General features: G+C 44.7%; 1 protein-coding gene across 1 annotated transcript in view; it reads left to right on the forward strand.

Annotated features, from left to right (window-relative positions):
- Window positions 1-15270, forward strand: part of LOC139542266 (serine/threonine-protein kinase/endoribonuclease IRE1-like) — a 62259-nt gene that overhangs the window by 15175 nt on the left and 31814 nt on the right. Inside the window, exons 7-13 of the mRNA XM_071347495.1 lie at window positions 1236-1337; window positions 3134-3193; window positions 5426-5627; window positions 8682-8760; window positions 9582-9732; window positions 12411-12535; window positions 13969-14160. Of these exons, the coding sequence (XP_071203596.1) occupies window positions 1236-1337; window positions 3134-3193; window positions 5426-5627; window positions 8682-8760; window positions 9582-9732; window positions 12411-12535; window positions 13969-14160 (911 nt within the window). The remainder of the gene's footprint in view (window positions 1-1235; window positions 1338-3133; window positions 3194-5425; window positions 5628-8681; window positions 8761-9581; window positions 9733-12410; window positions 12536-13968; window positions 14161-15270) is intronic.

A 15270-nucleotide genomic window follows, 5' to 3' on the forward strand; every position in this document is an offset into this window, starting at 1 on the left:
ACTACTGTATTCTGACTACAACACACCGTAGGACGGACAGGTAACTAGTCAATACTACTGTATTCTGACTACAACACACCGTAGGTCTACCCTACTCAGTTCTACTCTACTCAGTTCTACCCTACTCAGTTCAACTCTACCATAATCTACTCAGTTCTACTCTACCCTTTCTACTCAGTTCTACTTTACTCAGTTCTACTCTACCCCATTTTACTCAGTCCTACTCTACTCAGGTCTACTCTACCCTTTCTACTCAGTTCTACTCTACTCAATTCTACTCTTCCCTATTCTACTCAGTTCTACTCTATTCAGTTCTACCCTACTCAGTTCTACTCTACCATATTCTACTCAGTTCTACTCTACTCAGTGCTACCCTACTCAGTTCTACTCTACCATATTCTACTCAGTTCTACTCTACTCAGTTCTATTCTACTCATTTCTACTCTACTCAGTTCTACTCTACTCAGTTCTACTCTACTCAGTTCTACTCTGTTCTACTCTACTCAGTTCTACCCTACACAGTTCTACTCTACTCAGTTTTACTCTAATCTACTCAGGTCTACCCTACTCAGTTCTACTCTACTCAGTTCTACTCTACTCAGGTCTACCCTACTCAGTTCTACTCTACTCAGTTCTACCCTACTCAGTTCAACTCTACCATAATCTACTCAGTTCTACTCTACCCTTTCTACTCAGTTCTACTTTACTCAGTTCTACTCTACCCCATTCTACTCTGTTCTACTCTACTCAGGTCTACTCTACCCTTTTTACTCAGTTCTACTCTACTCAATTCTACTCTTCCCTATTCTACTCAGTTCTACTCTATTCAGTTCTACCCTACTCAGTTCTACTCTACCATATTCTACTCAGTTCTACCCTACTCAGTTCTACCCTACTCAGTACTACTCTACCATATTCTACTCAGTTCTACTCTACTCAGTTCTACTCTACTCATTTCTACTCTACTCAGTTCTACTCTACTCAGTTCTACCCTACTCAGTTCTACTCTACCCTTTCTACTCTGTACTACTCTACTCAGTTCTACTTTACGCAGTTCTACTCTACTCAGGTCTACTCTACTCAGTTCTACTCTACTCAATTGTACCCTACTCAGTCCTACTCTACTCAGTTCTACTGTACCCTACTGTCCTCAGCTCTACTCTACTCAGTTCTTCTGTACCCTACTGTCCTCAGTTCTACTCTACTTTATGGTACTCTACTCTTTTCTATTCCAGAGTACATGATAACGATGTACGATACGAAGACACAGGAGCTGAGGTGGAACGCCACGTACAACGACTACTCTGCCCCGCCGTACGATGAGAAACTTGACTACAGTACGTTAACACAATGATAATATAATATAGTACACTATGTACACAATGATAATATAATATACTACAGTAGGTACACAATGATAATATAATATACTACAGTAGGTACACAATGATAATATAATGTACTACAGTAGGTACACAATGATAATATAATATACTGCAGTATGTACACAATGATAATATAATGTACTACAGTAGGTACACAATGATAATATAATATACTACAGTAGGTACACAATGATAATATAATATACTACAGTAGGTACACAATGCTAATATAATGTACTACAGTAGGGAACCAATGATAATATAATATACTACAGTAGATATACAATGATAATATAATGTACTACAGTAGGTACACAATGATAATATAATATACTACAGTAGGTACACAATGATAATATAATGTACTACAGTAGGTACACAATGATAATATAATGTACTACAGTAGGTACACAATGATAATATAATATACTACAGTAGGTATACAATGATAATATAATGTACTACAGTAGGTACACAATGATAATATAATATACTACAGTAGGTACACAATGATAATATAATGTACTACGGTAGGTACACAATGATAATATAATGTACTACAGTAGGTACACAATGATAATATAATATACTGCAGTATGTACACAATGATAATATAATGTACTACAGTAGGTACACAGTGATAATATAATATACTACAGTATGTACACAATGATAATATAATGTACTACAGTAGGTACACAATGATAATATAATATACTACAGTAGGTACACAATGATAATATAATATACTACAGTAGGTACACAATGCTAATATAATGTACTACAGTAGGGAACCAATGATAATATAATATACTACAGTAGATATACAATGATAATATAATGTACTACAGTAGGTACACAATGATAATATAATATACTACAGTAGGTACACAATGATAATATAATGTACTACAGTAGGTACACAATGATAATATAATGTACTACAGTAGGTACACATTGATAATATAATATACTACAGTAGGTATACAATGATAATATAATGTACTACAGTAGGTACACAATGATAATATAATATACTACAGTAGGTACACAATGATAATATAATGTACTACAGTAGGTACACAATGATAATATAATGTACTACAGTAGGTACACAATGATAATATAATATACTGCAGTATGTACACAATGATAATATAATGTACTACAGTAGGTACACAGTGATAATATAATGTACTACAGTAGGTACACAATGATAATATAATGTACTACAGTAGGTACACAATGATAATATAATATACTGCAGTATGTACACAATTATAATGTGATGTACTACAGTAGGTACACAATTATAATGTGATGTACTACAGTATGTACACAATGATAATATAATATACTGCAGTATGTACACAATTATAATGTGATGTACTACAGTAGGTACACAATTATAATGTGATGTACTACAGTATGTACACAATGATAATATAATATACTGCAGTATGTACACAATTATAATGTGATGTACTACAGTAGGTACACAATTATAATGTGATGTACTACAGTAGGTACACAATTATAATGTGATGTACTACAGTAGGGAACCAATGATAATATAGTGTACTACAGTAGGTAACCAATGATAATATAATATACTACAGTAGGTATACAATGATAATATAATGTACTACAGGCGGTACACCATTATACTATAATGTACTACAGTAGGGAACCAATGATAATGTACGTATGTAGTTCTGCACAGTGTGACCATACAGTTGTTTCTCCAGAGATGGCCCATCTCGTCTCCAGTGGCGATGGGTTGGTGGTGACCGTGGACAGAGAGTCAGGTACGTTTTACGGTCGGATAATTACTGTGTTCCCCTACCAGACAGATAATTACTGTGTTCCCCTACCAGACAGATAATTACTGTGTTCCCCTACCAGACAGATAATTACTGTGTTCCCCTACCAGACAGATAATTACTGTGTTCCACTACCAGACAGATAATTACTGTGTTCCACTACCAGACAGATAATTACTGTGTTCCCCTACCAGACATATAATTACTGTGTTCCACTACCAGACAGATAATTACTGTGTTCCACTACCAGACAGATAATTACTGTGTTCCACTACCAGACAGATAATTACTGTGTTCCACTACCAGACAGATAATTACTGTGTTCCCCTACCAGACAGATAATTACTGTGTTCCCCTACCAGACAGATAATTACTGTGTTCCCCTACCAGACAGATAATTACTGTGTTCCCCTACCAGACAGATAATTACTGTGTTCCACTACCAGACAGATAATTACTGTGTTCCCCTACCAGACAGATAATTACTGTGTTCCACTACCAGACATATAATTACTGTGTTCCACTACCAGACAGATAATTACTGTGTTCCACTACCAGACAGATAATTACTGTGTTCCCCTACCAGACAGGTAATTACTGTGTTCCACTACCAGACAGATAATTACTGTGTTCCCCTACCAGACAGATAATTACTGTGTTCCCCTACCAGACAGATAATTACTGTGTTCCCCTACCAGACAGATAATTACTGTGTTCCACTACCAGACAGATGATTACTGTGTTCCACTACCAGACAGATAATTACTGTGTTCCCCTACCAGACAGATAATTACTGTGTTCCCCTACCAGACAGATAATTACTGTGTTCCCCTACCAGACAGATAATTACTGTGTTCCACTACCAGACAGATAATTACTGTGTTCCACTACCAGACAGATAATTACTGTGTTCCCCTACCAGACAGATAATTACTGTGTTCCCCAACCACTACCAGACAGATAATTACTGTGTTCCACTACCAGACAGATAATTACTGTGTTCCCCTACCAGACAGATAATTACTGTGTTCCCCTACCAGACAGATAATTACTGTGTTCCCCTACCAGACAGATAATTACTGTGTTCCCCTACCAGACAGATAATTACTGTGTTCCCCTACCAGACAGATAATTACTGTGTTCCACTACCAGACAGATAATTACTGTGTTCCCCAACCACTACCAGACAGATAATTACTGTGTTCCACTACCAGACAGATAATTACTGTGTTCCCCTACCAGACAGATAATTACTGTGTTCCCCTACCAGACAGATAATTACTGTGTTCCCCAACCACTACCAGACAGATAATTACTGTGTTCCACTACCAGACAGATAATTACTGTGTTCCCCTACCAGACAGATAATTACTGTGTTCCCCTACCAGACAGATAATTACTGTGTTCCCCTACCAGACAGATAATTACTGTGTTCCCCTACCAGACAGATAATTACTGTGTTCCCCTACCAGACAGATAATTACTGTGTTCCACTACCAGACAGATAATTACTGTGTTCCCCAACCACTACCAGACAGATAATTACTGTGTTCCACTACCAGACAGATAATTACTGTGTTCCCCTACCAGACAGATAATTACTGTGTTCCCCTACCAGACAGATAATTACTGTGTTCCCCTACCAGACAGATAATTACTGTGTTCCCCTACCAGACAGATAATTACTGTGTTCCCCTACCAGACAGATAATTACTGTGTTCCACTACCAGACAGATAATTACTGTGTTCCACTACCAGACAAAACCGGACTGGCCTGCTACAATAAACCTAGACTAGTTTTATATGTTATTAGTTTATCATTAATTATATCACCTCCTTTCCTTTCCTCTCCTCTCTCTGTCTCTAACCCTCCTCTCCCCTCTTATCTCCTCCTCTCTCCCTCTCTCTTCTCCTTATCTCTCTCCTCTCTCTAACCCTCCTCTCCCCTCTTATCTCCTCTCCTCCTCTCTCCCTCTCTCTTCTCCTTATCTCTCTCTGTCTCTAACCCTCCTCTCCCCTCTTATCTCCTCTTCTCCTCTCTCTAACCCTCCTCTCCTCTCTCCTCCTTTCTCTCTTTCTCTAACCCTCCTCTCCCCTCTTATCTCCTCTCCTCCTCTCTCCCTCTCTCTTCTCCTCTCTCCCTCTCCTCTCTCCTCCTCTCTCTCTTTCTCTAACCCTCCTCTCTTATCTCCTCTCCCCTCCTCTCCTCTATCCCAGGTGACGTCCTGTGGATGCAAAACTATGGGTCACCTGTGGTGGGTGTGTACCTGTACAGCCAGGACTCTCTGAGACACGCCCCTCACCTGTCGGTTGCCATGGAGACGCTGCGCTACCTCACCTTCTCGTCCCACGACACACACACCATGAAGTGGAGCTACCAGTTTGTCACGGAGCAGGCCAGCACCCACACACAGCTGGTGTAAGAGATACACACACACACACACACACACACACACACACACACACACACACACACACACACACACACACACACACACACACACACACACACACACACACACACACACACACACACACACACACACACACACACACAGCTGGATGTAGGAGTAGTTTAGTCACCTCAGTTTGCTCAATTTCCACATTATTTATTACAAGATTTAGTTGAGCTTTAGGGTTTCGTGAATGATTTGTCCCAAATACAATGCTTTTAGTTTTTTGAATTATTTAGGACTAACTTATTCCACTCTGAAACTAACTACATCTCTTTGTTAAGTGTTGCGTTCATTTCAGTCGATGTAATAGCTGACGTGTATAATGCTGAGTCATCCGCATAAATAGACATTCTGGCTTTACTCAAAGCTAGTGGCATGTCGTTAGTAAAGATTTTAAAAAGTAAGCGGCCTAAACAGCTGCCCTGGGGAATGCCTGATTCTACCTGCAAGGGGCCTAAACAGCTGCCCTGGCGAACTCCTGATTCTACCTGCAAGGGGCCTAAACAGCTGCCCTGGGGAACTCCTGATTCCACCTGCAAGGGGTCTAAACAGCTGCCCTGGGGAACTCCTGATTCTACCTGTAAGGGGCCTAAACAGCTGCCCTGGGGAACTCCTGATTCTACCTGCAAGGGGCCTAAACAGCTGCCCTGGGGAATGCCTGATTCTACCTGCAAGGGGCCTAAACAGCTGCCCTGGGGAACTCCTGATTCTACCTGCAAGGGGCCTAAACAGCTGCCCTGGGGAATGCCTGATTCTACCTGCAAGGGGCCTAAACAGCTGCCCTGGGGAACTCCTGATTCTACCTGTAAGGGCCTAAACAGCTGCCCTGGGGAACTCCTGATTCTACCTGCAAAGGGCCTAAACAGCTGCCCTGGGGAACTCCTGATTCTACCTGCAAGGGGCCTAAACAGCTGCCCTGGGGAACTACTGATTCTACCTGCAAGGGGCCTAAACAGCTGCCCTGGGGAACTCCTGATTCTACCTGCAAGGGGCCTAAACAGCTGCCCTGGGGAACTCCTGATTCTACCTGCAAGGGGCCTAAACAGCTGCCCTGGGGAACTCCTGATTCTACCTGCAAGGGGCCTAAACAGCTGCCCTGGGGAACTCCTGATTCTACCTGCAAGGGGCCTAAACAGCTGCCCTGGGGAACTCCTGATTCTACCTGCAAGGGGCCTAAACAGCTGCCCTGGGGAACTCCTGATTCTACCTGCAAGGGGCCTAAACAGCTGCCCTGGGGAACTCCTGATTCTACCTGCAAGGGGCCTAAACAGCTGCCCTGGGGAACTCCTGATTCTACCTGCAAGGGGCCTAAACAGCTGCCCTGGGGAACTCCTGATTCTACCTGGATTATGTTGTGGAGGCTTCCATTAGAACACCCTTTCTGTTAGCCTTTTTTCCCCCAGAATGCCGTTGAAGGAGCTCCAAAGCTTTTTACTTTCATTCTTTATATAATTTATCTTTGTTTCATAGTGTAGTTTCATAGTGTTTCATCTTTGTTTCATAGTTTAGACTAATTTGCCAATCCTTTTGCCTCATCCCTCTACAACCATACACTTTTTAAAAATTCCTCATCAATCCATGGGGATTTTAACAGTTTTTAACAGTAATTTTCTCAATGAGTGCAGCATTACAAGGTGTTTCAAACCCTTTTTCACCGTCCTTCTTTATGTCATTTGTCTTGTATGTGTTTTAGGCCCACTCTGTATGTAGGGAAACTGTGTTTCTACCCTTTTTCACCGTCCTTCTTTATGTCATTTGTCTTGTGTCCGTTTTAGGCCCACTCTGTATGTAGGGAAGCTGTGTTTCAAACCCTTTTTCACCGTCCTTCTTTATGTCATTTGTCTTGTGTGTGTTTTAGGCCCACTCTGTATGTAGGGAAGCTGTGTTTCAAACCCTTTTTCACTGTCCTTCTTTATGTCATTTGTCTTGTGTGTGTTTTAGGCCCACTCTGTATGTAGGGAAGCTGTGTTTCTACCCTTTTTCACCGTCCTTCTTTATGTCATTTGTCTTGTGTCCGTTTTAGGCCCACTCTGTATGTAGGGAAGCTGTGTTTCAAACCCTTTTTCACCGTCCTTCTTTATGTCATTTGTCTTGTGTGTGTTTTAGGCCCTCTCTGTATGTAGGGAAGCTGTGTTTCAAACCCTTTTTCACCGTCCTTCTTTATGTCATTTGTCTTGTGTGTGTTTTAGGCCCACTCTGTATGTAGGGAAACTGTGTTTCAAACCCTTTTTCACCGTCCTTCTTTATGTCATTTGTCTTGTGTGTGTTTTAGGCCCACTCTGTATGTAGGGAAGCTGTGTTTCAAACCCTTTTTACCATCCTTCTTTATGTCATTTGTCTTGTGTGTGTTTTAGGCCCACTCTGTATGTAGGAAAGCTGTGTTTCAAACCCTTTTTCACCGTCCTTCTTTATGTCATTTGTCTTGTGTGTGTTTTAGGCCCACTCTGTATTTAGGGAAGCTGTGTTTCAAACCCTTTTTCACCGTCCTTCTTTATGTCATTTGTCTTGTGTGTGTTTTAGGCCCACTCTGTATGTAGGGAAGCTGTGTTTCAAACCCTTTTTACCGTCCTTCTTTATGTCATTTGTCTTGTGTGTGTTTTAGGCCCACTCTGTATGTAGGAAAGCTGTGTTTCAAACCCTTTTTCACCGTCCTTCTTTATGTCATTTGTCTTGTGAGTGTTTTAGGCCCACTCTGTATGTAGGGAAGCTGTGTTTCAAACCCTTTTTCACCGTCCTTCTTTATGTCATTTGTCTTGTGTGTGTTTTAGGCCCACTCTGTATGTAGGGAAGCTGTGTTTCAAACCCTTTTTCACCGTCCTTCTTTATGTCATTTGTCTTGTGTGTGTTTTAGGCCCACTCTGTATTTAGGGAAGCTGTGTTTCAAACCCTTTTTCACCGTCCTTCTTTATGTCATTTGTCTTGTGTGTGTTTTAGGCCCACTCTGTATGTAGGGAAGCTGTGTTTCAAACCCTTTTTCACCGTCCTTCTTTATGTCATTTGTCTTGTGTGTGTTTTAGGCCCACTCTGTATGTAGGGAAGCTGGACTCTCATCTTTACGCCTCCACCTCCCTGGTTCACGACGGAGTCTCTCTAGTGGTCAGTACAGCTGTCAATCAACAGCAACAACAAACAAACAAAAATCCACTGAGTGGACAAAACATTAAGAACACCTGCTCTTTTTTTTAAATGACAGACTAAACAGGTGAAAGATATGATTCCCTTATCGATGTCACTTGTTAGATCCACTTCGATCAGTGTAGATGAAAGGGAGAGGAGGCAGGATTGTGTATGTGTGCCATTCAGAGGGTGCGAAGACAAAAGATTTAAGTCCCTTTTGAACGGGGTGTATGGGTAATAGGTGCCATGTGCAGCAGTTTATAGTGTTCACTGCAGCACTGCTGGGGTTTTTACACTGTTTGTATCAAGAATGGTCCACCAGCCAAAAGGACATGCAGCCAACTTGACACAACTGTGGGAAGCATTGGAGTCAACATAGGCCAACGTCCCTGTGGAACGCTTTCTTGTAGAAGCCATGATGCCCTTACGAATTACAGGTTGTTAGGAAAGGTGTTCCTAATGTTTTGGTACACTCAGTGTATACACACAGCAGCCAATCAGCATGTCTATACAACACACAGCAGCCAATCAGCATGTCTATACAACACACAGCAGCCAATCAGCATGTCTATACAACACACAGCAGCTAATCAGCATGTCAACACAACACACAGCGGCCAATCAGCATGTCTACACAACACACAGCAGCCAATCAGCATGTCTACACAACACACAGCAGCCAATCATGAGTGTTTTAGTCTCAGTACTGTGATGTCATTACATACACCTTGTTAGAACTTTTCTCTCTGATTTTGATTGGCTGATTCTTTGATGTATTGATTGATGTGTTGCCACGGCAGCCGCGGGGCCTGACGCTGGCGCGTATCGAGGGACCGGAGACCGAGGAGGTGACGGTAAGAGAGGAGGGAGAGTGTGAGATCATCCCGTCTACCGACGTACGCTACCCGCCAGGCTCCACCAACACACTGAACAACCAGTGGCTCCTCATAGGTAACTACCCGCCAGGCTCCACCAACACACTGAACAACCAGTGGCTCCTCATAGGTAACTACCCGCCAGGCTCCACCAACACACTGAACAACCAGTGGCTCCTCATAGGTAACTACCCACCAGGCTCCACCAACACACTGAACAACCAGTGGCTCCTCATAGGTAACTACCCGCCAGGCTCCACCAACACACTGAACAACCAGTGGCTCCTCATAGGTAACTACCCGCCAGGCTCCACCAACACACTGAACAACCAGTGGCTCCTCATAGGTAACTACCCGCCAGGCTCCACCAACACACTGAACAACCAGTGGCTCCTCATAGGTAACTACCCGCCAGGCTCCACCAACACACTGAACAACCAGTGGCTCCTCATAGGTAACTACCCGCCAGGCTCCACCAACACACTGAACAACCAGTGGCTCCTCATAGGTAACTACCCACCAGGCTCCACCAACACACTGAACAACCAGTGGCTCCTCATAGGTAACTACCCGCCAGGCTCCACCAACACACTGAACAACCAGTGGCTCCTCTTAGGTAACTACCCGCCAGGCTCCACCAACACACTGAACAACCAGTGGCTCCTCATAGGTAACTACCCGCCAGGCTCCACCAACACACTGAACAACCAGTGGCTCCTCATAGGTAACTACCCACCAGGCTCCACCAACACACTGAACAACCAGTGGCTCCTCATAGTTAACTACCCGCCAGGCTCCACCAACACACTGAACAACCAGTGGCTCCTCATAGGTAACTACCCGCCAGGCTCCACCAACACACTGAACAACCAGTGGCTCCTCATAGGTAACTACCCGCCAGGCTCCACCAACACACTGAACAACCAGTGGCTCCTCATAGGTAACTACCCGCCAGGCTCCACCAACACACTGAACAACCAGTGGCTCCTCATAGGTAACTACCCGCCAGGCTCCACCAACACACTGAACAACCAGTGGCTCCTCATAGGTAACTACCCACCAGGCTCCACCAACACACTGAACAACCAGTGGCTCCTCATAGGTAACTACCCGCCAGGCTCCACCAACACACTGAACAACCAGTGGCTCCTCATAGGTAACTACCCACCAGGCTCCACCAACACACTGAACAACCAGTGGCTCCTCATAGGTAACTACCCACCAGGCTCCACCAACACACTGAACAACCAGTGGCTCCTCATAGGTAACTACCCGCCAGGCTCCACCAACACTCTGAACAACCAGTGGCTCCTCATAGGCAACTACCCGCCAGGCTCCACCAACACACTGAACAACCAGTGGCTCCTCATAGGTAACTACCCGCCAGGCTCCACCAACACACTGAACAACCAGTGGCTCCTCATAGGTAACTACCCACCAGGCTCCACCAACACACTGAACAACCAGTGGCTCCTCATAGGTAACTACCCGCCAGGCTCCACCAACACACTGAACAACCAGTGGCTCCTCATAGGTAACTACCCGCCAGGCTCCACCAACACACTGAACAACCAGTGGCTCCTCATAGGTAACTACCCGCCAGGCTCCACCAACACACTGAACAACCAGTGGCTCCTCATAGGTAACTACCCGCCAGGCTCCACCAACACACTGAACAACCAGTGGCTCCTCATAGGTAACTACCCGCCAGGCTCCACCAACACACTGAACAACCAGTGGCTCCTCATAGGTAACTACCCGCCAGGCTCCACCAACACACTGAACAACCAGTGGCTCCTCATAGGTAACTACCCGCCAGGCTCCACCAACACACTGAACAACCAGTGGCTCCTCATAGGTAACTACCCGCCAGGCTCCACCAACACACTGAACAACCAGTGGCTCCTCATAGGTAACTACCCGCCAGGCTCCACCAACACACTGAACAACCAGTGGCTCCTCATAGGTAACTACCCGCCAGGCTCCACCAACACACTGAACAACCAGTGGCTCCTCATAGGTAACTACCCGCCAGGCTCCACCAACACACTGAACAACCAGTGGCTCCTCATAGGTAACTACCCGCCAGGCTCCACCAACACACTGAACAACCAGTGGCTCCTCATAGGTAACTACCCACCAGGCTCCACCAACACACTGAACAACCAGTGGCTCCTCATAGGTAACTACCCGCCAGGCTCCACCAACACGCTGAACAACCAGTAGGTAACTACCCGCCAGGCTCCACTAACACACTGAACAACCAGTGGCTCCTCATAGGTAACTACCCGCCAGGCTCCACCAACACACTGAACAACCAGTGGCTCCTCATAGGTAACTACCCGCCAGGCTCCACACAGAGACACCAGACACACTAACCACACAGAGACACCGTGTCATTCATACGTCCTCATATTGATGTCACCTTTAACATCATATCTGTGTCATATCATATCTCTGCATCATATTTCCTTTCCTTCTTTCCTTCTTTATTTCCCTTCCTTTCCTTCTTATATTTGAGTGGATGACCCTGTTGATAGTACTATGACGTTTTAACTGTGTGTGTGTGTGTGTGTGTGTGTGTGTGTGTGTGTGTGTGTGTGTGTGTGTGTGTGTGTGTGTGTGTGTGTGTGTGTGTGTGTGTGTGTGTGTGTGTGTGTGTGTGTGTGTGTGTGTGTGTGTGTGTGTGTGTGTGTGTGTGTGTGTGTGTGTGTGTGTGTGTGTGTGTGTGTGTGTGTGTGCGCGTGTCATCAGGACATCATGAGTTACCCCCGGTAGCCCACACCACCATGTTGAGAGACTTCCCAGTAAACCTGCAGCGTTCCGGTGATGCCGTTATCCCGACCCGGTCTCAGAACAACCGCTATACAGACCATCCTGTGAGTTACAACCCCCTGACCTCTAACCTGAACCCCCACTCACATACAGACCATCCTGTGAGTTACAACCCCTGACCCCTAACCTGAACCCCCACTCACATACTGACCATCCTGTGAGTTACAACCCCTGACCCCTAACCTGAACCCCCACTCACATACTGACCATCCTGTGAGTTACAACCCCCTGACCTCTAACCTGAACCCCCACTCACATACAGACCATCCTGTGAGTTACAACCCCCTGACCCCTGACCCCTAACCTGAACCCCCACTCACATACAGACCATCCTGTGAGTTACAACCCCCTGACCTCTAACCTGAACCCCCACTCACATACAGACCATCCTGTGAGTTACAACCCCTGACCCCTGACCCCTAACCTGAACCCCCACTCACATACTGACCATCCTGTAAGTTACAACCCCTGACCTCTAACCTGAACCCCCACTCACATACAGACCATCCTGTAAGTTACAACCCTCTAACCTCTAACCTGAACCCCCACTCACATACTGACCATCCTGTGAGTTACAACCCCCTGACCTCTAACCTGAACCCCCACTCACATACTGACCATCCTGTGAGTTACAACCCCCTGACCTCTAACCTGAACCCCCACTCACATACTGACCATCCTGTGAGTTACAACCCCCTGACCTCTAACCTGAACCCCCACTCACATACTGACCATCCTGTGAGTTACAACCCCCTGACCTCTAACCTGAACCCCCACTCACATACAGACCATCCTGTGAGTTACAACCCCCTGACCTCTAACCTGAACCCCCACTCACATACTGACCATCCTGTGAGTTACAACCCCTGACCCCTGACCCCTAACCTGAACCCCCACTCACATACTGACCATCCTGTGAGTTACAACCCCTGACCCCTAACCTGAACCCCCCCTCACATACTGACCATTCTGTGAGTTACAACCCCTGACCTCTAACCTGAACCCCCCCTCACATACTGACCATCCTGTGAGTTACAACCCCCTGACCTCTAACCTGAACCCCCACTCACATACTGACCATCCTGTGAGTTACAACCCCTGACCTCTAACCTGAACCCCCCCTCACATACAGACCATCCTGTGAGTTACAACCCCCTGACCTCTAACCTGAACCCCCACTCACATACAGACCATCCTGTGAGTTACAACCCCTGACCTGTAACCTGAACCCCCACTCACATACAGACCATCCTGTAAGTTACAACCCCCTGACCTCTAACCTGAACCCCCCCTCACATACAGACCATCCTGTGAGTTACAACCCCCTGACCTCTAACCTGAACCCCCACTCACATACAGACCATCCTGTGAGTTACAACCCCTGACCTGTAACCTGAACCCCCACTCACATACAGACCATCCTGTAAGTTACAACCCCCTGACCTCTGACCTGAACCCCCCCACTCCTCCTCTTTAGTTCCAGTCAGTAGGTCATGGTGGTGGAGGGGGTCGTGGTTCGGGTCCTAGCGGCAGCAGAAGGACCCAAGCAGGATCAAGATCAGGGTTGTCCTCTGTCCTGCCCGACTATATATACCAGGACCCTGTTACCGTGATGATACTGTCTCTACTGCTGGGAGGATGGCTTGCCTTCGCTCTGACTTATCCACAGGTTAGTGTGACAGGACAGGGTGGGATGTGAGTCAGGGTTTCCCCGTAGGACAATGTGACCGGCAAGATTTTAATTTACCGGACATTTGAGAAATTTACCAGACCCATATGCATTGGGTGCGCAACCCACCCCCCGGTGCTCAGAATGACAGAAATCACATCTAGATGGTGGTAATTCATTTAGATGGTGGTAATTCATCTAGATGGTGGTAATTCATTTAGATGGTGGTAATTCATTCAGATGGTGGTAATTCATTTAGATGGTGGTAATTCATTTAGATGGTGGTAATTCATTTAGATGGTGGTAATTCATTTAGATGGTGGTAATTCATTTAGATGGTGGTAATTCATCTAGATGGTGGTAATTCATTTAGATGGTGGTAATTCATTTAGATGGTGGTAATTCATCTAGATGGTGGTAATTCATCTAGATGGTGGTAATTCATTTAGATGGTGGTAATTCAGATGGTGGTAATTCATTTAGATGGTGGTAATTCATTCAGATGGTGGTAATTCATTTAGATGGTGGTAATTCATTTAGATGGTGGTGATTCATTTAGATGGTGGTAATTCATCTAGATGGTGGTAATTCATTTAGATGGTGGTAATTCATCTAGATGGTGGTAATTCATTTAGATGGTGGTGATTAATTTAGATGGTGGTAATTCATCTAGATGGTGGTAATTCATTCAGATGGTGGTAATTCATTTAGATGGTGGTAATTCATCTAGATGGTGGTAATTCAGATGGTGGTAATTCATCTAGATGGTGGTAATTCATTTAGATGGTGGTAATTCATTTAGATGGTGGTAATTCATCTAGATGGTGGTAATTCATCTAGATGGTGGTAATTCATTTAGATGGTGGTAATTCATCTAGATGGTGGTAATTCATTCAGATGGTGGTAATTCATCTAGATGGTGGTAATTCATCTAGATGGTGGTAATTCATCTAGATGGTGGTAATTCATTTAGATGGTGGTGATTCATCTAGATGGTGGTAATTCATTTAGATGGTGGTAATTCAGATGGTGGTAATTCATTTAGATGGTGGTAATTCATTTAGATGGTGGTAATTCATCTAGATGGTGGTAATTCATTTAGATGGTGGT

Source organism: Salvelinus alpinus, chromosome 2, assembly GCF_045679555.1.
Source record: "Salvelinus alpinus chromosome 2, SLU_Salpinus.1, whole genome shotgun sequence".
Lineage (NCBI taxonomy): Eukaryota > Metazoa > Chordata > Actinopteri > Salmoniformes > Salmonidae > Salvelinus > Salvelinus alpinus.